Source organism: Ursus americanus, chromosome 22, assembly GCF_024610735.1.
Source record: "Ursus americanus isolate L20-20 chromosome 22, mUrsAme1.1.p, whole genome shotgun sequence".
In the NCBI taxonomy this organism is placed as follows: domain Eukaryota; kingdom Metazoa; phylum Chordata; class Mammalia; order Carnivora; family Ursidae; genus Ursus; species Ursus americanus.
The window spans coordinates 25,079,031-25,103,211 of record NC_142148.1 but is presented as its reverse complement, the minus strand read 5'-3'; the positions used below and the strand labels follow the sequence as shown (position 1 = coordinate 25,103,211).

At 48.9% G+C, this 24,181-nt stretch overlaps 1 protein-coding gene across 11 annotated transcripts in view; it reads left to right on the top strand.

Annotated features, from left to right (window-relative positions):
- Positions 1 to 18,678, top strand: part of DNMT3B (DNA methyltransferase 3 beta) — a 40,305-nt gene extending 21,627 nt beyond the window's left edge. For 3 of the 11 annotated variants that reach the window (XM_045806909.2, XM_045806881.2, XM_045806862.2), the window contains 12 exons: positions 142 to 300; positions 2,401 to 2,508; positions 3,413 to 3,557; positions 5,233 to 5,358; positions 5,523 to 5,567; positions 7,180 to 7,679; positions 8,019 to 8,202; positions 9,843 to 9,988; positions 10,488 to 10,578; positions 10,889 to 11,037; positions 11,876 to 11,961; positions 17,076 to 18,678. In XM_045806909.2, the coding sequence (XP_045662865.1) occupies positions 142 to 300; positions 2,401 to 2,508; positions 3,413 to 3,557; positions 5,233 to 5,358; positions 5,523 to 5,567; positions 7,180 to 7,679; positions 8,019 to 8,202; positions 9,843 to 9,988; positions 10,488 to 10,578; positions 10,889 to 11,037; positions 11,876 to 11,961; positions 17,076 to 17,217 (1,881 nt within the window). In that variant the 3' untranslated portion in view covers positions 17,218 to 18,678. The other 8 variants (XM_087853663.1, XM_045806919.2, XM_087853665.1 and 5 more) reach the window with 5 other exon arrangements.
- Positions 18,679 to 24,181: the final 5,503 nt, after the last annotated feature.

Here is a 24,181-nt window from a genome sequence, read left to right as displayed (position 1 = left end):
TCATCGTTCTTATTTTTTTAAGGGAATGCCCCAGGTTGGAGCCTGGGGCACTGGCCATTGGGGTTCGTGGGGTGGGCAGGATTTTTCCTCGGCCCAGGCAATCTGTCTCATTGGGATTCCTTCGTGTGGTTTTTCCTTCAGGATGGGAAGGAGTTCGGGATAGGGGATCTCGTGTGGGGAAAGATCAAGGGCTTCTCCTGGTGGCCTGCCATGGTGGTGTCATGGAAGGCCACCTCCAAGCGCCAGGCCATGTCCGGCATGCGGTGGGTGCAGTGGTTTGGTGACGGCAAGTTCTCTGAGGTGAGTCCAGGGCCAGTCAGGCTGTCATGGGCCACAGACCCATTTCCTATGTTTTCTTCACTTACTTTTTTATACTTGACTTTTTAAGATGAGTGGCCTGTGACTGCTTTCTCCAGATGGGTGAGGCTCTTTGTCTCCTTGTGTCTAAGGAGGACAAAAATTTCTTGTTAACTGGCTTAAACAGATGCATAGGGTCTGATGGGCCCAGATCTCAATCTCTCTACTATAGGAGACAAAGAGCTGGAAAAGTCCTCTGAAGCCACTTGTGGCCACTTGTGCTCTGTTGGTTTTTATTCTCAGGGCAGAGTCACCGGGATGGATTCCTGGGCACCTACCCTCAAAGCTCTCCTTGGAGAAGCCTGGAAGAGACAGGAAGGGTGGTCTCTGCTTCTGAGAGCAGTGGGGACGGCCGTGGGAGGAGAGGTGTGCCTAGGCCCACCTGGTGACAGTTATGAAAAAGTTCAACGCGGAGTACTGATTTCAGGGTTTGTTGATTATTAGCATTAACTGTGTGTGTGTGTAAGATTGATTTATTTGAGAGCGAGGGTAGGGGGGAAACAGAGTGAGCCTCAAGCAGATTCTGTGCTGAGCATCGAGCAGGGCACAGGGCTTGATCTCATGACCTTGAGATCATGACCTGAGCTGAAACCAAGAGTCAGACTTTACCGACTCCGCCACCCAGGTGTCCCAACCTTTGCGGGTGGGGTTTTTTTTGGGGGGGTGTTAACCATTTTAAGTTTCTTCTTGGTGAGAGTCTGCGGGTTAAGAGCTCTGTTGGGCATGAACCCAGCAGGTTTGATTTGTACACACCATCAAAGGCACATTCTGAGATGTCGGGTTGTGCTGAGAGCAGTGCTGCAGGCAATCCCTCGCCTGTGATGGTCTCTCTTTGAAATGTTAGTCCAACTTTAAACACATCCCGAGGTATATGAGGAACGACAGCAAGCTAGGTTGGGATGGAGGCAGATGTGAGAATGGAGGACCATTCAGTATGTCTGTGGGATTCGGCCTCAAATTGAGGTTTGTTTTTTCCCATGATTAGGGATTTGCTATAAACACACTGAAATTCCTAGAGGGCAAGATAAATAGGACCTGGAATCTTTGCTGGTAGGTAGAATGCGTATAGATACTCTTCAGCCAGCAGAGGGAGCAGGATGACAAATGTCCTGGGCCTTTGCTCTCCCTGAAGCATCTCACTGCAGGGATGTGGGCTGTAGTTCTGTGAAATGAGGAAACATGGATTGTTTGTAATTGCTTTGGCCCAGTGAGACCTATAATGAGCTTTGCAAGGCTGGGTCTGGTGCTAATAAGATGAAGTATGGGGATGTTAACGTAATAGGGTGGGATGGCAACACAGATCCTGGTGCTTGGGCTACACACTGCACTAGAGCAGTTTAGCGCTGGGAGCAGCACCTGCATTTCTGTGTACAACCATGCTGATCCCCAGTTACTTATAAATGGTGGCAGTAGCCCCTCCTGGGAGGTCAAGACGAGAGGTGCAAAACAGGTTGGCATGAGAATGAAGGAGAGGGGGAAGGAGACGTCACATGGCTTTCAGGGCTAATCAGCATCCCCCAACACCAGTTTAATCTTACCCACCAGCAGCCTGATTTATTCCCAGACGGCCAGGGGACATGGAGCATGAGACTGGTAGACTAGAGGTATTTAGCCCCAACGGAAGGCACATAGCAACAAATCACAGTAGCTAAAAATTGCTTACTCTGTGCCAAACACTATTCTCTAAATCCATACATTAAATTAAATTCTGTTAGTAAAAGGCTGCATCACAGCTCTTTGTCGTGCGCTGATGGAGGGAGGAACATGTGTTCAAGGACCATGTGGGTCTGTTGCACTTAGAATATACACAAATACAGGGTGCATCTGATTGTATCTGTTTGGAGTATCCTACCTTCTCCCATTCGGAGTGTTGTGTTCGCCATGCTTCTGGCTACAGGGCATGTCAGAGCCTGTGCTCCATTTGTTTTCTACTTTTCCCTTTTTAGTCTATAACTTGATCCCCAGGAATAAGCCTGGGAGAGACACAGCACACTCCAGACACACAGGTTGTAAATCGATGTTGATGATGGCTTTCTCTTCTAGGTCTCTGCAGATAAGCTGGTGGCCCTGGGGCTGTTCAGCCAGCACTTTAACCTGGCGACCTTCAATAAGCTGGTCTCTTACAGGAAGGCCATGTACCATGCATTGGAGGTAACGTGGTAGTGGGTGGTGAGGGCCTGGCCCCAAGAACAGAGGTAAAGCAAGAGACTTCTAGAAAGCCAGCTCAGGCCGCAGTGTGCCCAGTGATAGCATGGAGGGGACCGAGCCACCAGGGAGGAAGTGTGTGCAAACATGACAGCCCATTGACTAGGAAGGAAAGGAAGGGGTCCCATGAGTTCCCAGCACTACGCCAGCTTCCCTGCCCACGGATAGAGGGAGGAGGAGCCCTTGGGGGCAGAAGACAATATTCTTATCTGTGAATAAGCTTTTTCAGAGCCTCAAAGCGTCTTCCCTTTGAGCGTGTGGTTTGAGGTCAAGACTGGAGAGCAGCTGAGGCCAGCTGCCCCCTCTCCTTGTCTGTGAGGGATCCATCAGGCTTTGACACTCCCTCTACCTTGATTTAGAAATGAAATGGGCCATGGCTTTGGTCAGCATTCATGAGCCAGTCTTTGTGCTTAACTAGACATGTGAAACTTCCTGGTACCTCTGTCATAGGACTTAATACTTGTCACCTCCCCAACTTCATTAGGGAAATAAGAAATCTCAAGCTTCTCAGACGCAGTGAGACATGCTGACCGATGCTTCTCCTATATCCAAAAGTGACAGCTAATGCTGATCCTTTGTCCTTTGAAAGGGAGCTGAGCCGTCACATCCCTACAGGGGAGAGATCATATTTGGTATCTGCATGGAGAGAAATAATTCCCCCTCCATGACCTCCTGCCTGTCTCCCTACACAGGCCCCTCCTCCCTGTCACATACCACAGCTTAGGACAGCTGCTGGGCTATGAAAGGGAACAGTGTGAAGAGGAATGCAGGCCCCAGCTGGGGGAGACCCTGGGTGTGGCCTGGCTAGCACCCACCCCTCCCGTTCATCATAGCCTCTTTATCTCCACAGAAAGCCAGGGTGCGGGCTGGCAAAACCTTTCCCAGCAATCCTGGAGACTCCTTGGAGGACCAGCTGAAACCCATGTTAGAGTGGGCCCACGGGGGCTTTAAGCCCACTGGGATCGAGGGCCTCAAACCGAACAACAAGCAACCAGGTGGGACTGGGACCTGGGCAGCACCCACCATCCACTGCCGATGGGGACCCTCTTGGGGGATGCCGTCACCCCCTGCTGCCACCTACCCTACCCCAGCTTCCAGCAAGCTGTCAGCTCTGGAGCTCTGTCACCTATGAACTCCAAGGGAAGCTGGAAAAACCAAACAGCCCAGCCTTTTCCAGCTGCCCTGGTTGCTTTTCCTACTGAAGGTCAAGTACATGTAATTGGGATTGAATCTGTTGCAAAAACTTGAGTAAACAGAAGGCCGAGATGGACTCTTCATTAATTAGTGCCCTTTTTTAAAGAAAAATATAATTAAGCTATGCTTACTGGAGAAAACCTAGAAAGTGTTAACCCTCCCCCCACCCCCCAACAAGCCCCCAAAGCCACCTCCATTCAGAAAGAGGCATCTCCCATCTTGAGGGTTTGACCAATGCCATATTTCCTCTAATGTAAGATAAGTCTGGTTTCACATCGTCACTCTGGAAATCTTGGATGCCTGAAATCCAGGATTTGTCTTAACAATCCATACATTTAACATAGTCTTTTCTGTTTTGTTTTGTTTCCCTCCCCCCACAAATAAGTGGTTAATAAGTCGAAGGTGCGTCGTGCAGGCAGTGGGAACTTAGAATCAAGGAAATACGGTATTCCCTTCCCATATTTTGACTATGTACTATTTTCTCTGTACTTTCTTTCGATTTCTTGCATATACAGTGGTCACTGGGAAAGAATCCAACCTGTTAAAAAGTCAGCCTGAGCCCTCACCCACCCCTTCACTCCCAACCCTCACATCTGCCCTCCCGGTTAACTTGGGTGTGCACATCCTTCCAACTTTTTCTGTACACGAGTTGGAGTCCTACTTTCCCTTCATTTCTCAATGAGTGTATGCACTGTTAAATGTAATTTTGTCACTAAGCGTCCTTATGATTTCTAACGGCTGTATAATTCTCCATGTTCTTACAGATATTTAGAGATTGAGTACAAGTATAACAGGAATTTATAGAAATACATAAACAATGGCCACATAATAGAAATTTTTTCTAGTAGCAACATTGGAAAAGGACAAAAAAGGTGAAATTAGTATAAGTCATGTATTTTAACTTAATCCAGTATTTCCAGCATCTTAACATTTCGAACAGTGTATAAAAATGAATGACAATGTTACATTTTCTATTAGAGCAGTTTTAAAAATCTTATTATGTTGACGTGTCTTATGATCACTCACGTTTTGTGCTAAGTTTTCCCTGGAAATGTTAGATAATATATTTTTCTGGATGCCCCAAGTTCCAGATGAGCCCTTTGATTGGCTCCACTTGTAGTTCTGGAGTGTACGTCCAGATCACACAAGTCACATCTCAAGTGCTCAGTTGGTACATGTGGCTATTAGTTCACGTGCTGGGCGCCAGAGACCAAGCTTTGTCTAATTTTCCTTGCGCTGGGTCTATGAGGATGTATTCTCTTGCACCCAGCACTGTTTAAACCCCTGTAAGTACGTAACAAGGGATTCTGAATTCTGTCCTCATCCACGTTGCCCACAGAGGGGCTGTAGGACACCTAGCATAGACCCATGTCATGGCCCAGATGCAGGTGGGCACCCAGGCATGGTATGGTTCTGTCCCAGGCCCCAGTTCTCCCCGTACCCTGGCCCCGGCTGCCATCTCCTTACCTTTCACAGAGAACAAGACTAGAAGACGCACAGCTGACGACTCGGCTGCCTCAGACTACTGCCCCCCACCCAAGCGCCTAAAGACCAACTGCTACAACAACGGCAAAGACCGAGGAGAGGAGGACCAGAGTCGAGGTGATCATGGGGTAGTGAGGAGGCTGGGGGAGCGCTCACCCACTGTCAGGCGTGGCCTGTCGGGGGTGGGCGGCAGGAAGGGCTATTCAGCAAAGGGAGCGTGGCCTCGCTGATTGAGGAACAGGCTCCTTGACTCTGGGTCACACCTTCTCTTTTGTCGACAGAACAAATGGCTTTGGATGTTAGCAACAACAAGAGTAACCTGGAAGGTAATGTGCTCTCCCCTTGTCAGTCTCCCCTTCACGTCCTGGGCAGTGCTCAAGGCCGACCTTAGCCTGCTTGCCTGCCCTGCTGGAGTCTAACCCAGAGCTTTGTGCCTTGGCCTCAGTTGGGGTGTGCTATCTTTGTTGCTACATTTAATGGAATGTGTTGCCTGGTTTTCACGAAGGCTGATTCTGCTCCTCTGAGTCAGCGAGAAGGTTGGGGTAAGTGGAGTTGGGCTCAGAGAACCCCAAACCTGAAACCAGTATCTGTGGCATCCTGAGCTTTCCCCAGACAGGAACCCAAATAGGCTTTGAGGTGCAAGGGAGACACACTTCACCACTGTCAGTCTTTCAAGCCAACTCTGGTGTGTTTGTCCTGGCTGGGAATTAGCCACTGGAATTGAAACTCTGCCCAGAATCTATCTAATGGAATTCAGAATGTGTGAGGACAAATGGACTCTCTCTTACTTCCTTAGACTGGTGTCCTTTAGTTAAATATTTACTGAGTGCTTATCTCAGTGCTGGGTAGGAAAACAACACAGCTCCTGACCCAGATCCCTGGGGAAAGCTCAGTTTTGGAGCAGCCCCTGTCGGGTCCTGGAAACCTTGACCCATAATCCTTCCATTCCTCCAGACACTGTCACCCATCTGTGCTGCCTGGCTGGGGATGCTTAGTCTCAGGCATTTTTTGGTTAAGATTTATTTACTTACTTTAGAGAGAGAGCCAGAGAGTGGTTGGGGCAGAGGGAGAAGGAATTTCAAGCAGACTGTGCTGAGAGTGGAGCCCAAGGCATGACTCTGTCTCATAACCCAGAGATCACTACCTGAGCTGAAACCAAGAGTCAGATCCTTCACCCGACTATACCACCCAGGCACCCGGGTCTGGGGCACCTTAATGGCCCTGCCCACATGATCAGTGCTTTTGATCAGTCCTGACCTCCTGGTGTGAGGGCAAGGCAGGATATCCTAATAGGAAGGTAGCCGTATTCTGAATTGCACCCATCCATGGCTGTGTGTAGGTTTGGTGTAGGGAAGTCTTACATGATGACACAAGCAAATTGGCATCACCATAAGTTACCTAAGTTTGTCTTTAAAGAGTCTCATACCAGGCCCTCCCAAGCTTGTCCCGTGCTGGAATGGCCTTTGCTTAGCATCTTTCCCCAGGTCTTCCTACTGGGCCAGGCCTTTGCCTGTCCTTGGGACCTCCTGCTTGGGGCTCTCATTGTGGGCTCTCCCCGTTTCTGGAATGGGGTTGGCAACTTGGAAGCATCGCTGAAAGGAACAAAGCGTGAGGACTCCTTGTGATTTTGCTAGCTTGGAGTAACTATTCAGAAGCCGTTAGGGGCACCTGGGTGGCTCAGTCGTTAAGCGTCTGCCTTCGGCTCAGGGCGTGATCCCAGCATTCTGGGCTCGAGCCCCACATCAGGCTCCTCTGCTGCGAGCCTGCTTCTTCCTCTCCCACTCGCCCTGCTTGTATTCCTTCTCTCTCTGGCTGTCTCTATCTCTGTCAAATAAATAAATAAAATCTTAAAAAAAAAAAAAAGCCGTTAGACTCCAGGCTTCACCCCTGGTTTTGTGGCCGTCATTGCTGCAAGCTTCATCCCTATCTTTCTTACAGATAGCTGTTTGTCCTGTGGTAGGAAAAACCCCATGTCCTTCCACCCTCTCTTTGAGGGTGGGCTCTGCCAGACGTGCCGGGTAAGTCCTAATCCTGCCCTTGGCCTTCCTGCCCCTTCCCACTACTCCCCTGTACTTCCCCCAGAAAAAAAACACCTGTGTGTCGGCAATAGGGAAGGTTCTAGTGAAGCTGTTGCCTCGTGGGCCAACTGCCGCAGCAGGGAGGCCGTCCTGCAGTGGCACGTGGCCCCAGTTGGTGGCCCTGGAAAGGTCGCCAAGCCCCCCGTGACCTGTTCTGTGGCTGCATCCTGGGGCCTCAGCCAGCGAGCAAGCAGGGCCTGGTGGTCCCTGGTGCCTGATTTCATGGGCGTTTCTCTTTGGCTGCCAGGACCGCTTCCTCGAGCTGTTCTATATGTACGACGACGACGGCTATCAGTCCTACTGCACTGTGTGCTGCGAGGGCCGCGAGCTGCTGCTCTGCAGCAATACGAGCTGCTGCCGGTGAGCGCGGGCTGGGGCTGGGGCCGGGCCTGGAGCGCCAAGGGATGGTCCCAAGCCAGAATTCCATGCAGTGGAACTGGGGTGGAGGGATGGGTCCCTGAGGGGGGGAAGGCCCCTTAGAGATGGGCCGATTTTGGGGATGGGTGGGCAGGGTCCATGGGCCCCAAGGAAGAGGTCAGTGTAGCCCAAATCCTGACACCATGCCTTCCAGCCCATTGGATAGAGCAACAGGGGCCCCAAGAAGGTTCCAGGCGGCCCGTTGCCATCGCCAGTGGGACAGTGTGTGGAGGCAGGGGAACTGCGCGATGACGAAGGTGTTCTCCCTTGCTGGCGGGGCAGGTGCTTCTGTGTGGAGTGCCTGGAGGTGCTGGTGGGCACGGGCACCGCAGCAGATGCGAAGCTGCAGGAGCCCTGGAGCTGCTACATGTGCCTCCCGCAGCGCTGTCATGGCGTCCTGCGGCGCCGGAAGGACTGGAACGTGCGCCTGCAGGCCTTCTTCACCAGCGACACGGGGCTCGAATACGTAAGCCACAGGCTTCTTCCCCAGCACTGCCCACCCCCAGAGCTTCAGGGGTCTGGAGCACTCTGCAAGTCTGTTGGCAAGAGTAATGGAAAAGATCCATGGTACAAACGAGCATCTGAGAGATTCAGACCACATCCTCTGTACAATTGTCAGGCTTCTCTGGTGTTCTTCCTCCCCTCCTTCATGGCCTCTCAGTAGGTGTTATTTTCAAGGGCCTGCTGAAGACTCGGTTACAGAGCTAACCAAGCCTTAGTCTTAGTGGAACTGAAGAGGGAAGGGAGGCCCGTGACTTAAATCTTAAATCATAGTGGGAGTGGATTCTCCTGGGCTCCTGCCTGCAGTTCATGGAGGGAGGCTCCAGGTCATTCCTGGGTAGGGAATGTGTTTTTGTGTGTGTGTGCCTCTGTATCAAAGTCGCATCTGTGTTCACGTCTAAGGGCAGAATGGCCATTTTGTGCCAGAGCTCTCCAGGGGGTCCCAGCTAGGACATTGCAGAGCACAGGGTTTGTGACTCTCAGAGGGAGGTCAGCCCTCCCCTCCACCAGAGGCTGAGTCTTACCCCCTGCACCGTGACTTCCATGACCTCCTTCTTTAACCTGGCAGGAAGCCCCCAAGTTATACCCTGCGATTCCCGCAGCCCGAAGGCGGCCCATTCGAGTCTTATCCCTGTTTGATGGAATTGCAACAGGTGAGTTTGGAGTTCACCTAGGGACGCCCACCTGCTCCAGGTGTCCTGTCATCAGTGCCAAGAAAGACCCCTGGGATGACCTGTTGGTCACTTGTCCTGAGAAAACCACTGGCTCCTTGTTTCTCTCCTCAAACCTCTCTGCCATTTCACCTACTCAGCCTTCTGTTGGGCCTTTTTAAAGACAGGTATATCTTAGCTGTGTTGCATTTTTTTATTATGTGCAGGTATCTTAGGAAATGATTTTCCCGTTCCATTAGGCTAGATTTGTTGGAGCAGAAATAGGCAGCTCCTAGTAACTCCAACCTTGGTTCCCTTCCATTTCTCAGGTTGCCCAGGTATAGAAAAAGCATAGCCAGCATGCACGCTGCCTCGGGGGATTTGCCTGATCTAACTATTTTATGCAAAATAGTATCAGCACATCGCATCATTTGTACTGAATGTGTGTACTTTGATGTCCGGATTCCTAAAACATTGACAGCTTTTCATTGCACCCCTAGGTCATTCCTCGTACTTTGTTTTCCCCACTCTGTTTGGGTCTTAAAGACCTGTTTGTGTTGGTGCAGAACATGCAGAGTAGGACTAAGCCCTGGCCACGCCACCAGGCTTTGAGGTTGTCTCTAAACATGCTTTTGGTGAAGGTTCCTGTCCGTGTGTCTGTGTTTGACTGTGTTGGGTGGTAGGTGCTGGGTCTTGGCTATGTGCCTGTCCGTTTTGGTAGATCCTGCCGGTGGGCTCTACCATTTAACCGTGTATTTTCTTCATGAAACTCCGCCATCCGGGCAGCCTGGTGAAGCCAGGGTGCGGTTTCTTTGCCATCTGCATGGGTTCCCTCGAGGATGACCATGTCCTTGCTGGGTCTGGTCTGAGCTCTGGAGATGGCTTAAAATCACTGGAGGGACGGGGTTCTGGGAAGACAACCCTGATGAACTTTATGTCCCCTGACCCCCTACAGGGTACTTGGTCCTCAAAGAATTGGGCATCAAAGTCGAGAAGTATGTCGCCTCCGAAGTGTGTGAAGAATCCATCGCTGTTGGAACTGTGAAGCACGAGGGCAACATCAAATACGTGAATGACGTCAGGAACATCACGAAGAGAAATGTGAGGGCTAGCCTGCACCCCTGCCGGGTTCTGCCCCACCCCCTCTGCCTCCTCTACGCCCTGAGCCCCAAACATCCTCATGCCCATGTGGTCCCCTTCCCTGTGCCCAGGGTGGTGGTAGAAAGCAAACTTGGGGTCACATCAAGCTGTAGTACCAAGACCCACAAGTTGGCAAATTATTCAGAATCATTTAGATCTTAGGGAATCTGTGGCATTGGGTTATTTTGGGTAACGGCGGGCGTTGGGAGACTTGAATGACCAAGTGAGATTCTAGAAGTGGGTTTTCTTTTCTTTTTTTCTTGAAAGTAGGCTTCACACCCAACATGGGGCTTGAAGCCACGACCCTGAGATTGAGAGTCAAATGCTCCACCAACTGAGCCAGCCAAGCGCCCTGGAAGTGGGTTTTCCTCATAAGGTTACCTGGAACCTAGGCTGTATTCCTCCATCCTCACCCCCAGTAAGAGTGACTCCTCTAGAAGTGACTGTTTTTCTCTCACAGATTGAAGAATGGGGCCCCTTTGACTTGGTGATTGGTGGAAGCCCATGCAATGATCTCTCAAATGTGAACCCTGCCAGGAAAGGCCTGTACGGTGAGCATCCCTTCTTCCTGGTGGCTCTGAGAGACCCTCTGTCACCTGAGTGCTGGTCTCAGAAGGAACTGTTTCTGGCCAGCTTTACCTGTTGGCTCTTTCCTTGTCCATTGTAAGTCCTGGCACCAGAGATACTGGTAAATACTGCACGGCTGATACCACTTTCCTTCCTCATTCCAGAGGAGTACAGGTAGTAGGACTGTAGGGTGTCCGCTCTAGTCAGGTGATCACTGGGAACCCATTGGTGTCAGGATGGAGGGCTGGGCTGATGGGTTTGAACCTGCCTCTACCATCTTCTTTTGTGGCTCAGAGGGTACAGGCCGGCTCTTCTTTGAGTTCTACCACCTACTGAATTACACACGCCCCAAGGAGGGGGATGATCGGCCCTTCTTCTGGATGTTTGAGAATGTGGTAGCCATGAAGGTTGGCGACAAGAGAGACATCTCTCGGTTCCTGGAGGTGAGGGCACCTAGGGTCCTGATGGTCAAGACGACAGTGGGAGGGAAGGCCCTGTTGGCATTGGGGGTTGGTAAAGTGTTTCTATTCTTGAGAGTGACTTCTGGGTTCTTAATGGAGGTGACGGCTAAATCCATTCTTTGTTAGCGTATGGAAAATACTTGATCGCTAACCTCACCCTGAACCCCCTGAAGTCAGATGATGAAATCCTCGTGTACTTTTGGGGAGCCTTGGGAGATTTGACTAAATTTTGTTTACTCTAGGAAGTTTTTTCTCATCCCTGTTCTGAGAACTGCTTTAGGGGCTGCAGTCGGTTCATCATGAGGCATTGTCATCAAGCATTATAGTAAATGCTTTTTACACATCTCATTCATTTTCTTCAAAACTTGACCGCCTGTGTTCTGCTAGAGAGGTTATACAACTGGCTAGTTGCTTCACACTGTGTGAACCTGGCAGATGGGATGACAGAAGTCATGTTTTGTCAACATTGCATTCCTGCAGCCGGGACTCCCATCTTGGCAGATTTCAATTTTGAGCTGCTTTTCCTGCCTGTACATAGTGTATTCTGTAATTATCTGGCAGGTCAGAGGGTGTATCTTCTCTCAGAGCCTGGAGGTCCAATCTGGTCTCTCTCCCCACCATTAGTATCAGGGCACTAGCTGTGTCTTCTTCCAGCCAGATTGTTGATGAGGATTGGTCTGTCTTCTTGCTGGCAGGAACCATGCCTCCTCTATAGCCAGGGGGTGGCCCCGTCACCTACCCAGGTCACACGCCACTCTGGCTGGCTTCCCCATGAATTCTGACATGGGCTCCCAGCAGCTGTCCCTCTCTCTCTCTGCAGTGTAACCCAGTGATGATCGATGCCATCAAAGTGTCTGCTGCTCACAGGGCCCGCTACTTCTGGGGCAACCTGCCTGGAATGAACAGGTAACAAGGGGCTCAAGGTGGGACAGGTAATAGCCAAGTCAAGTGTAACTAATGATGTGAGCCCTAACTGTGAACTCTTGTGACTCAGAGACCCATTCAAGCCTTCTAGAAAGCACTTGCTTCCCTGAGAAATGGCCGCACCTGAGGTTCAGACCAATTCCTGGTGCCATGTTTGAAGCCTTTTGGGAAGCGCAGCAACCACCTGGAACTCTGAGGCCAGGATTCCTTAGTCTTTTCTGACTCATTCCCACTCTGCCCGTGGGCCAGCTTATTAAAAGTGCCTTGTGCTGGAACAGAGCAGACTGAGTGCTGATTCTTCCGTTACCGCACCTCTTCTTGCTGTTACTGTCCCACTGGGAAAGGCGAAGAGATTGTTGGATGAAGTGATCCCTGGCCATGAGGTCTGTGGTGACCAGCCCAGTGGCAGAGCTGAGACAACCTCTCCCCTTGGACTTTCTTAACCAAGAGCTTTTCCCAACTTCTTATCAATCTCTTCATGTTGAAAGCCACACAGTAAGTGGCTTTGCTGAGGATTCATTATCTCCTCCATGTGGTTTCCAGGGGGAACAACCTGCTAATTAAGATACAAAATATGATGGTAATGTGACATCCCAGACTTGCAAATGAGTTAAGCTTAAAAAAAATTATCTTTTAGAAGGAAATTCTGGAAGCATAATAACTTTCGGGCGTTCAGCAAAGTGTGAACAGAGGGGAGAAGATGCTAGAATAGCTTGTAGGATTTCTGTTGGGTATGTTGCATTTTTATTTGGCTAATCAACCAGTGAAGTGGAAAATGTTCATGCCTGGATGAAGTGGGCTCTTCACTCAACACTCGAGCTCTCATATACTGTGCCAGTCATTGCTCTACATGCTGCCATCTTAGCGGTGAACACATTAGATGTCAGTCTTGGCTCTCATGGAGTTGACGTGCTAATGGGGGACAGGTAGAGAAGACAGTAAATAATTTCATGGTTCTGGCTGGAGGTGAGGGCATTGGAGGAATTGGTGGGGAGGCTTCTCACTCAAGCAGGCCTTAAATGGAGGAATAGAGCTGTGCAGTTATTTGAGGGAAGAAAACATTCTAGGCAGAAGGAATAGGGAAAGGGGTGATGGTGAACAGTGCATTGGGAGACCAGCTCAGAGAACAGTGTTCCAGGGGCCACAGTGGCTGGGACAGTATGGCAGAAGACTCAGAACTATGGGCCAGGTTAAGTGGCATTTGTGAGTCATCGCATGGGAACTCATGAGCCATTTAAGCAGGTGAGAAGGGTATCTCAGGTTCATGGTAGTTGCTCATAGGAGAATAGACAAGAGCAGGATGAGGGCAGGGATGGGGAGAAGAGTGAGGGTGGGTATTCAAAGGAGGGCCCCGATAGGCACCATCCGTACTACTCAGCGCAGTTCAAGTGAGGCTCTGGGGGCTTGGCAGCTCCGGAGTTCTGTGAAACTTAGCAGGAGGGATCAGATTGTGGTTAATATGAGGGTAGGACCTTGGATGTAGGTTACCCGAAAAAAGGACGAGTCTGTAGAGCATCCAGAGCTTTCTGCCTGAGTCGTGCAAGTACATGAGTGGCAACAGCTGGGCCCTGCAGGGCTCGAGGTTGGGTGACCCAGCCGTTACCTGGTGGCCACAGACCCAAATCCCGCTGTCCGACCCAGCACCTTGGTTCTGTAGATCTCAGTCCTACAGTCAGCACCAGGTAGGCCTGTCTTGTGTCCCCCAGCTCCCTTGGGCTCATGGAAGAGTTGAGATTGGGGATAGGCAGACATTTGAGGCATGGAAGGTGAGGTCAAGGAAATCTCTGACAGAATCCAGGGGAATGTTTTGTGTGATTCAGTGGCCTCTCTTGTGGGCATCATTCATTCTTACATATGATTTCCTTTTGGCCTTGAGGGTCCTTACACAGGGGTTGCTGTGGTGGTCATCAGCTCTGTGCATTCAGACCTTTTGCTGGTTTTCTGCTCTGGAACGCTTAACCACTTGGTTCCTCAAGTTACAGCCCTTCGCCTTCTCAGGCATCTGTCTGCCTCTCTGCATTTGCCAGTTTCAGTGGTGAAAGTTAAGAGTAATTGTTAGTATTGTCAGCCATCTCCTGTCCTTCTTACCTGTACCTCCTGTTAGCCCTGAAACCATCCAGAGGCCGCATCCCCAGCTGTAAGCCACCAGATCACGGGTTTGATGGGCTAGTGGCAGTAAGTAGAACCTCAGAGACCTAATCCAAGCTCCTGAGGCCCAGAGAGATGGCCTGACTTGCTCAGGGTCACTCAGTCCATGAGCAGTGGGGCTGGACTGGAGGGGTCTCCTGACTCACTCCAGTGTGCTTTCCTTCATCCTCTCTTGGCAGGAGGGCTCTGACTAATACTAAAATTTGGGAAGGGGGAGCATTCGCTCCTGGACATTGGGCTGCCCCTTCAAGGGGCTAGTCTGTCTCTGGCTTCAGCGTATTGTCTTGTGTTCTTGCCAGGCTCATTTTTGATCAGGTTATTGTAACAGGTTCAATGCCAGAGCACATTTTGCAGTCTTTGGCCCTCATTCCTACCTTGGGAAGCACCTAGCCTTGGCCCCTTTAGACTTGGTAGAAAGTAATGGGTTTTGGATGTTCCCAGGCCTGTGATAGCATCAAAGAATGATAAACTCGAGCTACAGGACTGCTTGGAGTTCAATAGGACAGCAAAGGTAAGATGTGCTAACAAATGGTCTCTGGAAACGTACTTGGTGACCTTCAAGCGAGTACTTGACTTTGGTGTCCAGTTTGTCCCTGCCCCTCCCCCCCACATGACTCCCTGGTGCTGGGCCTCTTTCCCCACTTAATTATTCTGTCCCATCTCAAGGCAAAACCACAGAGTAGGAGAGGTTCTTGATACACAAATAATCACTATGAGAAAAGGTGACTAGACTTTCAATTGTGAATACAGACTCCATAGAGACACAGATAATTTCAGCTCATCTTCCCAGTAATAAATGAGTAAATTTGCTTTTGCTACAAAAATTGTCTACTGTTATAGATAATTACATTAAGACCTCTGTAAACTTAATGTTTACATCATGATAGGTTCCATTCATTCAAAACCCAGTTGGCCATCCTCAGAATCTGGGGGGGGGGTTACTTTTGCTTAATCCTGCTTGATCCGTAACTCTGGTGTTTTCTTGGCCCCCATGTGATCTCATTCATGGTCACTTTATCTGTTGTTCTCTGTGAGGCTGGTCCTTCCTGTTCATTAACTTCTTGGTTGGTGTTCATGGGAAGCACAGAATGTTCTCACCTTCCAGCTCTCCTTTTCTCATTCCCTCTGTGGGCCCAACCCTGCCTCCTCTCTCCCCGCCTGCCCTCCCTCCTCCATCTTCCCTAGGTGCTTATGAGCTTTGACTTGACCCAGACCCTACCTCCTGTGCTCACTCCATGATGTCGTTTTGTTCTCCAGTTAAAGAAAGTACAGACAATAACCACCAAGTCGAACTCGATCAGACAGGGGAAAAACCAACTTTTCCCTGTTGTCATGAATGGCAAAGAAGATGTTTTGTGGTGCACTGAGCTAGAAAGGTGAGCAGGGCTGCACGTGAAGAGGGATATCACGCAGGCAGAGAGAAAGGGGAGCAAGATGTGGTTAAGGCAGGCAGCACAAATGGTCAGGTGTTTGCCTTAATTCTGCATGGTCTCATTGACCCATGTTAGTGGGGCTGGGAGTAAAGCTTTTCAGAGTTAGTGCTGATTTTCCTGATAGAAATGGCAGAAGGGTGGTGGTGGTGAGGAATCTGAAACATGAGGTCATTTGACCACACCATCTCTCTCTTCCTGCTGTGCTGCCCTGGCATTTACCTGCCCCAGCATGCTGGGCCTCCAGGGCATATGAAGAACCAGCCAAAGAAAACCCCACTGCCTTGGCCATTGGTCTTTCTCAGAAGATTTCCTCTGCCGAGTTGCTGTTTCTAAAGTTGGTTCCTACTTAGCCAAAGTCTGTCTTTTCCTTCCATTTATTTGGCTAAGTTGGCAGTTTAACTGTTTTGATTCAAAGAATCAGCTTTTGGATTTCAATTCTCCTTTTCTGGTTTCATTTTTTTTTCTTTTGTTTTTCCTGTTTATTTTGTTATTGTTACTAGAAATGAAGGAAGGGCTATGAATATTCCTCTTTACATTTTTGGCTGCATCTCAGGGATTTGATAAGAGTATTTTCATTCAAGATATTTCAGTCCTACAACTGGTTTTATTTCCTTAACAGTAGTTTTCTTAGTCTAAAAGCAAGTTCTGATTCATAGAAACTGGCTGGTAACCTTGCCCATTCATCTTGTGGGTTATTTTGTATTTTGAGACCTAAGCCTTACATGCTGGGCTGGCCCTGTGATACTAGGTGGGTGCCCACTTATATAGGCACTATACAGGCCTAAGGTGTTACATCTTTGGCATGTTTCTTAACATCCATTCAGCCATTGGCCCATTGGTGTGCTTTTTAGTATTAGATTGTAAACCTGGGAAAGACTGAGGTCTAGTGTATGTGTAGCCTCTTGCCAGGCCTGGTAGACTCCCTTAGAGGAAGCTCTTGGTATATTTGGTTGCCATCTGCCATTTAAGTCCAACTTGGCCCTTGATCTAACAACTGGCTTTTAAGAGGGAAAGAAAATACAGGATACTTCAGTGTTCTTATGGTTAATTGTCTCAGCATCTCGTGATTCATTTCTGCAGGAGTCCTTATTTCTTATTAAGGAAATTCCCTAACTTTCCTCCTCTTGTGGTTTGAAGGCAGATACATCTGTGTTTGCTTGCTGTCTGGCTTTCTTGCCATTCATTTATTCACTCACTCACTCACATGTGAAAGGTCCACTGAGCACCAGCTATGTTCCAGGAGCATAGTGCTAGTTCTTGGGGATGTATGAAACAGGCATCTTCCTAGAGGAACCGTGCCCTCTGGACCGTCATTTGTATTCTGAAGAACCAGTTGATCTGGGGGTCAACGAGGGCTCATGTGAAGGCCCGGTTGGCCTTATGGAAAGGATGGGGCAAAGGGCTGAAGGAGCAGTGCCATGCTGTTCATGTGAGGATCTCCCAGAGGCAGTAAACGTGCTGGAAGGGTCACTTCTGACTCCCTGTCTTTTTATTCTGGTGCCTCCCCCTCCCCAGGATCTTCGGCTTTCCTGTACACTACACGGATGTGTCCAACATGGGCCGTGGTGCCCGCCAGAAGCTGCTTGGGAGGTCCTGGAGTGTGCCTGTCATCCGACACCTCTTCGCCCCCCTGAAGGACTACTTTGCCTGTGAATAGCCCTCCCAGGCACCCTGAGCCCAGGAGCACTGGGGCACGTGGGGCAGAGCCAGGACCCAGTAGGTACAGCCCAAACTCTGCCCTTCCCCTGCTCAGCATTGTGGGGTCACGCCACATAATCTTGGCAGGAGCAGAGCCTCGTGACCCCTTCTTGGTAGGGGGAGCCCGAGGTGACACCTCCTTGTGCACAATTCAGACCTGGCCGCTAGGAGCGGCCAAACACGGTGCTCATTTTGTCTAATTCGAAATCTTTTAAAACTTGAAGTAGGTAGTAAGCTGGCTTTTTTTCCCTGCTGGGTTTACCGCTCAGAGAAACAACGGCTAAAATACCAAAACCACAGTGTGACAGGTCTCCAATACTCAGGTTAATGCTGAAAAATCACTCAAGACATTTATTACAAGACTGATTTTTTTTTTTTTTTTAACGTCTGTGGCTCCTTACTTCCAGGAGCATACAGTGGTAGACATGTAGCTAAGGGACGTTTTAAGGGCCCTGGGTGGTGTTTGTTCTCTAGGGCTAGCAGAAGAGGAAAGGATGCCTGTCTTGAATTTTACCCAGCACGTTCCCTGGCCTCAATAGAAAGGGCTGGGACCTGCTGTGACCTGCTGGGGTCCATGTAGAGTATTTCCCCTAATGATGATGATTTCAGCAGGGATGACCTCATCATCACATTCAGGGCTACCCTCCCCCCGCCAAACCCAAGGGGACAGCCCCACCCTTAGCTAAATCCCCTCCCAATGACTGCAACAGAACCCTCCGGGGAGCTCAGGAAGTGGTGGGCTGGGTTATCCGCTGCTGTATATTCTGCAGACAGGTGTGGCTTCTCTCGTCTCCCTCTTTGTCCATGTCAAGGGAGCAAAGGAGATAGGTTAGGGAAAGCATCCCCCTCCACCCCCAAAATGCACCCTCCAGACTACTCTGCAGGCACAGGTCCCCACATGAGAAGTAGGACACCCCGAATCCTCAGCCTTTTTCTAAACTGAGCAGCAGTGACAGCCAAAGCAGAAGCACATTCCCCGCCCTTTCCCCTCATCTCAGAGATTGCAGGGGGAAAACTGCAGTAAAAAGCTTGACCCTCCCTCCAGAGATTTTAGAGTCCTTTTGTATCCCATGAGAAGTTTTTAGGGGACCGGGAGGTCGGGCAAGCTGCATTTCAGAAATGCTGTCGTAATGGTTTTTAACAACTTCTACTCTTCTTACTGGTGCTATTTTGTAGAATCAGGAACAACGTCGACAGGTTTTGTGGGAATTTTTTATACACTTTTTTTTTTTAAATCACAGACTTCTATTTTTATGTTGTAACATTTTCATATATATATTTTTTTTTTTGTAACTGGAGCCACATAACAAGTATGGGGAAAAATTGTGCCTTGTTTCAACTGTTTTGCTACTTTTTAGGCTGAAAGATGACAGATGCCTAGAGTTTACCTTATGTTGAATTAAAATCAGTATTTCTCTAACAGTCTGGTGTCCCTTTCCTTCTTTCCAGGTCAGATGGGTGGGACGTTGGGAGGGCTTGGTTAAAGCAGAGAGGTGGGAATTCACGCAGCAAGCACAGAGCAGGAATACCGGTGTGATCCCATGCAGTGGTCTAGAACACTGGTCCCCAAACTCCGGTGTACCAGCCTCTCCTGTGAGGCTCATTAAAGCAGAGATTTCTGGGGCCCAACTTTTTTTGTTTGATTCATTATCTCGAGTAGAACCCAAGAATTCTATGCTACCGGTCCAGAGACCACACTGGGTTAGTGAAATGGTTTTCTAAACCTTGGTTCTCAAAACGAAGTTCATTGAAAGTCTTGAGGGCTGGAACAGCCATCTGACATGCTCTTGGGGAGCTGATCAAGATGATTGACTCAGGAATCCCAGGGCTGCTGCTCCCAGTTCTCCATGCCTTTGTTGGATTCCCTTGCACCTGGTTGCACTGCTCCCAAGTTCTCCTGTCTCAGTCCTTAACCGGGCTGGTTGGGAACGGCCCCATGATTCCAGCCTAGCTCCCTGTGGCCACAGCTCTGTGTGTGGAGCGTGTACCCACTGATCTGCAGTTTACCTGGACCAGCTAGCCCGCTGTCCCAGTCCCCCAGCCCATCCTGCCATAGTCCCGTCACTAGTCTAGCTTTTGGTATCTCTGTGCCTCTCCAGCGGCTCCTTCTGGTCACCTGGTGCCTGTGGACGCACGTGGGATGGATCAACTGGAGTTGAGTTGGATGTGGCAACAGTATGAGCCTCTCGGCTCCTTCAAATGTAAGAAAGGCTCTAATAGCTGTGTGCCCTATTAAATTGGAGGATGAGAAGTGTTGTGGGTGAGTCGCCATGGTGAGACCGTTGGCAATTAGCAAGTGGGCCGGCACTCCTCTGCGGTGTTGGGGCCCCAGGGGCCATCTTGTGCATGGTGCTGCACCAAATACCAGGACAGGATGAAGCAAAGTAAACAGCCCCGGCCTCGAAACCCCAAGAGAGGAGGTGGACTCTCCCTCCAGGTGAGGGGCTCTGGTGTTGGCCCAGTCTGTGGGGCAGGCGGGGGTTGGCTTCGGAGCGGCTGTTGGGACAGCTATCTGTTCGTGCACGATGGGGGTTATGTTTGGATCTACGTGATCCCAGGCACAATGGCAAGGGGGGCATCCGAACATTCTGATCTTGGGGATGGGGTTAGACCTTGTGTCATGTGTAGGCCTTTTCAGAAGCAGTCTCCCAGTTTCCTGGGGCTTCAGCCAGGGAGATTTGCATCTCAGGTAAGGACCATAAATCCTGCCTACTTCCTAGGGCTGCTGTGAGGGTTTAAGGGCATGATGTGGGCATGCAGTAAGCCCTCACATGTCCTGGATGGCATTGTGATAACAAAAGCCATTAGTCAATACAGTGTTAATGCCCTGGTGCCGGTAGTGTTGGTGACATCCAGTATTTATCCGTGTTTAATAATAGGATCTTAAAAAGGAAGGGCAGGGCAGTAATCTCCCAGGTGTTCCCCAATAGCTGGGCTGATGATGTCAACTGTAGTGACAGTAGTATTTGGTGTGTTCATCACTGCCCCCCACATCATGTTGGGGTCCCCTTGGTCCTCATCTGCCACCCCAGAGGCCTGCGGAAGGGATCTTGCAGGGACTGGTCCATAGCTGTTTGGTGGAGGGGGGTGGTGGTCAGTGCCAGCTGGATGGGGTCTCTAACCCAATCTCAGTCCCTCCAGTTTTCCAGCCAACTGCTTCTTGAATGAAACTGTGTTCAAGGCCTGCACCTGGTCCTTGATGACTCTGCAGCGTGCCTGGGCGTCTGCCCTGTCTTCACCCACTCCTAGCTTGTGACCTTGGGGGTGCTCCATATCCTCTCGGTGCCTTAGTTTGCCCAAGTGTGAAACAGGGATGGTAATAACCTTCTAAGGCTGATTTGTGGATCAAATGATTCAAGGCATGTGAAGCATGTGGGAGAGTGCTGTGGCTAGCAAGCACTGGGTAAATGGCAGCTGCTTTAACTGTTCCTAGCAACCCTGAAGTGAGGCCCTGATTACCATGATTACCTGGAGGGGAACTAAGACTCAGGAAGGTCCCATAACTGACCCAAGGCTACTCAGCCAAAGGCAAAGGACTTGTGAGTTAGAATCTGTTCTGTGAAGCCAAAGTAGTCTGCTGTTTCTTTTTGGTCCCACCTGCACCTGTTTATTTTTGGTGTGTGTGTTTTGTTTTTCTGCTGGGGCTTGAAATTATCTGCTGCCCTGTGCAGCCTGGAGTACAATTTGCCTACCTGCCTTGCTTCTTTCTCTAATTACCTTCTTCCAGCCTACCTCCTCTATCCCTTTCTTCCCTCCTTTCTGCCTTCTCCTTTCTTCCTTCTTTCTGTTCAACTTTATTGGTTTCTTAAATTATTTTTTATGTAAAATTTCAGATTTATAGGAAAGTTGCAAGACTAGTACAAAGAATTCCTAAATACCTATCACCCAGATTCCTCAAATGCTAACATTCTGCCACGTGTGTTTTGTCATCCTCTCTCTACATTTTTTTTTCCTGAATCACTTGAGAGGAAGTTAGAGATGATGTCTCTTTACCCTTAAATCCTTCAGTGTGTATTTCCTAAAAACCAGAACATTTCCTTACATAACTACAGTATGTTTATCATAATCAGGAAATGAACGTTCATTTACTTCCTTATCTAATCTATAGACCTTATTTAGATTTTGCCAGTTGATGCAAAATGTCTTTATTGAGGAAGATAAATATATATATATTTTCTGGTCTAGTATCCATTCCAGAACCACACATTGCACTTGGTTATTTTTTATTTTTAAAACTTAATTGTGGGCTATACAAACAGCTGTGCATAACTCCTGGTATTTCAGGCCTTATAACCTACCTGTGCTCTGTGAGCATTGGTTCATTCTGAGGCCTCAGCATTGCAGAAGGGAAACAGGCTGGCGTTACGGGAGCTGGCGATTGCTTACATGGAGTCTCTGCACATGCTGTTATCTGCCTGGAACAGCCTCCTTGGCAGTTCTTACAGTCCTCCAGTTCTTACCTTTTCCAGGAAGCCTTCTTTGCCTCCATTCTAGGCAGGATTAGGAGCCATTCCCTCATTTGAGTCCCCCTTCCCTGTGGATATATAGAGAATCTATCTCAGCACAAAACACCCTGTATTAGAATTTATTTTTGTAGTCATCTCCCCTTTGAGCTTGTGAGGTCCCTAAGGCAGCTGAGACCTCCCAACACCATGTTTTTGTTCAGTAAACTTGTCATTGTCATACATTTGGAAAACTTAGGCCTTGAGGTCACAGGTTTTGTTTCGTTTTTGGCAAGGGGATTCACAGTTTCTACCTGTGATAACAAGATCACCTCCATGTTAAAACAGTTGCTTAAAGACACATATTAAAGTCTCCACAGCTATTTCTCCTGCTGGGTAGAAACTTTTTTTCTTATTACTCTCTGGCCTTTTGCAGTCAAGGCTGCATCTGACCCATATAACCTTGGCTAGCCGCCTCCTGAGGAAGGAAAGTAGATCACGTGCCCCTTTCCCATCTCTTTGGGAGTAGATCCTGGGAGGGAAATGAGTTTTATTTTGGAGGATCTTGCTCAGAAAACTTAGGTGATGTCTTGTGTTCCCAGAATCAGGTCCAAACTCTAGTCTGGCACTGGAGGCTTTTCTTGACTTGGCTTTCTTGTCTCACCCCCACACTAATGCCCTCCCCCAACCAAAGTAGCCTTTAAGTAATGCTGACGCTAATTGACATTAATGAAATACTGACATTAATCAAAAGGGATTCAGAAACCACTAACATTTACTGAGCACCTACTATGTGCTAGGAGTGGGAGAACTTTACACACATCTCACGTGACACTCTTAACAGGGTCAGAATTTGAACCCAGACTTGCTTGCTTTGTTACTTATGAAATTCACTTAGCCTGTTGAAAACTTCATGTCCTTGTGTATAAAATGGGGGTAATTCACATGGCCCCACAGCACTTGTGAATGTTTTTTTCCAGGCTTCCAATCAATTCCCTATGATGCTAATATTACCATTATTGCTGTAATCATTTGGCTACTGAGCTCTTTGCTGTATACTCTGTTTGCCGTTTCCTACTCCAAATCTTCTTTTTTTTTAGAGTTTTTATTTATTTATTTATTTGACAGACAGCCAGCGAGAGAGGGAACACAAACAGGGGGAGTGGGAGAGAAAGAAGCAGGCTTCCAGCAGAGGAGTCTGATGTGGGTCTTGATCCCAGAACGCGGGGATCATGCCCTGAGCCGAAGGCAGACGCTTAACGACTGCACTACCCAGGCGCCCCTCCTACTCCAAGTCTTTTGCTAGGTTAACATTTCATCTTTTAGGGCAAATATCATCTCTGGGAAGCCTTCCCACACTGCTCAGGTGAGGTCAGGGCTCCTTGTGATGTACTCTTGGAGCGCTGCCTTCAGGAGACACAACTAGAGGTTCTGGTGGTTAAAATATTGAAATGCTCCCGCCCCAGCTCCCAGGGACTTTGGCAACTAATTGGGTAAGACTTCACCCAGAAGGAGGCTTCCAGGACCCTACTTCATTCAACGTTGGGCTGTTACCCCTGCCCCACATGGCTCCTGCCTAGCACTAAGTCTGGTTGGTAATTAAACAGTGATTTGAGCCCTTGGTCTTGTTCTCTGCCGCTCCTCCTAGACAGGAAACTTTTATTTATTTATTTTTAATTTATTATTTTTTAAGATTTTAAAGTAATCTCTACACTCAACATGGGGCTTGAACTTACAACCCCAAGATCAAGAGTTGCAGGTCGTATCCATTGAGCCAGCCAGACACCTGTTAGACTGGAAAATTTTAAAAGCTCAGAGGCTAGGGGCACTTGGATGGCTGTTGATAGAGCATGTGACTTCTGATCTCGGGTGGTGAGGCTGACGTTGGGCATAGAGCTTACTTAAAACACACACACACTCACACACATAAACGCTGAGAGCCTATGTCTGGTTTTTGCTCACTATCAAATCCCTTAGGACCTGGTTGATCAGGGAAAATATTTGTGGAGCACATGAATAAGTAATACCTAGACAAAAACCCAGCTTCAGCTTCTGTGATGCTGGGCAAGTCAATTGACCTCTCGAGCCTCAGCTTCCTTTTCTGTAAAGTGGGTTTAATTCATTTTTTCAGCAAGTCAAGCACGGGGACACAAGACTGAGAAGATCCTTGCTTCTGTGGAACTTAAGGAAAGGCAGACAATTAAGGCATAAACAAGATCATTTCACAGGTACTAAGAGGAAAATAAACTGATGATGAGATTACAGGGTCATTACAAAAGTGGTCACAGAACGTGTCTCTGAGGTTACTTTTAAGTTCTTCCTCAAGGCGCCTATCAAGTATCTTTATTATCAAATAACCCATTTTGCTAGAAATTCATTGGAAAACCAATTCTTCTGGCTCCTGTAGTGCAGAATTTGTAACTGGATCCCGCCTTCTAGGCGGAGTCGCACTCGGCCTCAGGTGGGATCTCATTGGCTTCG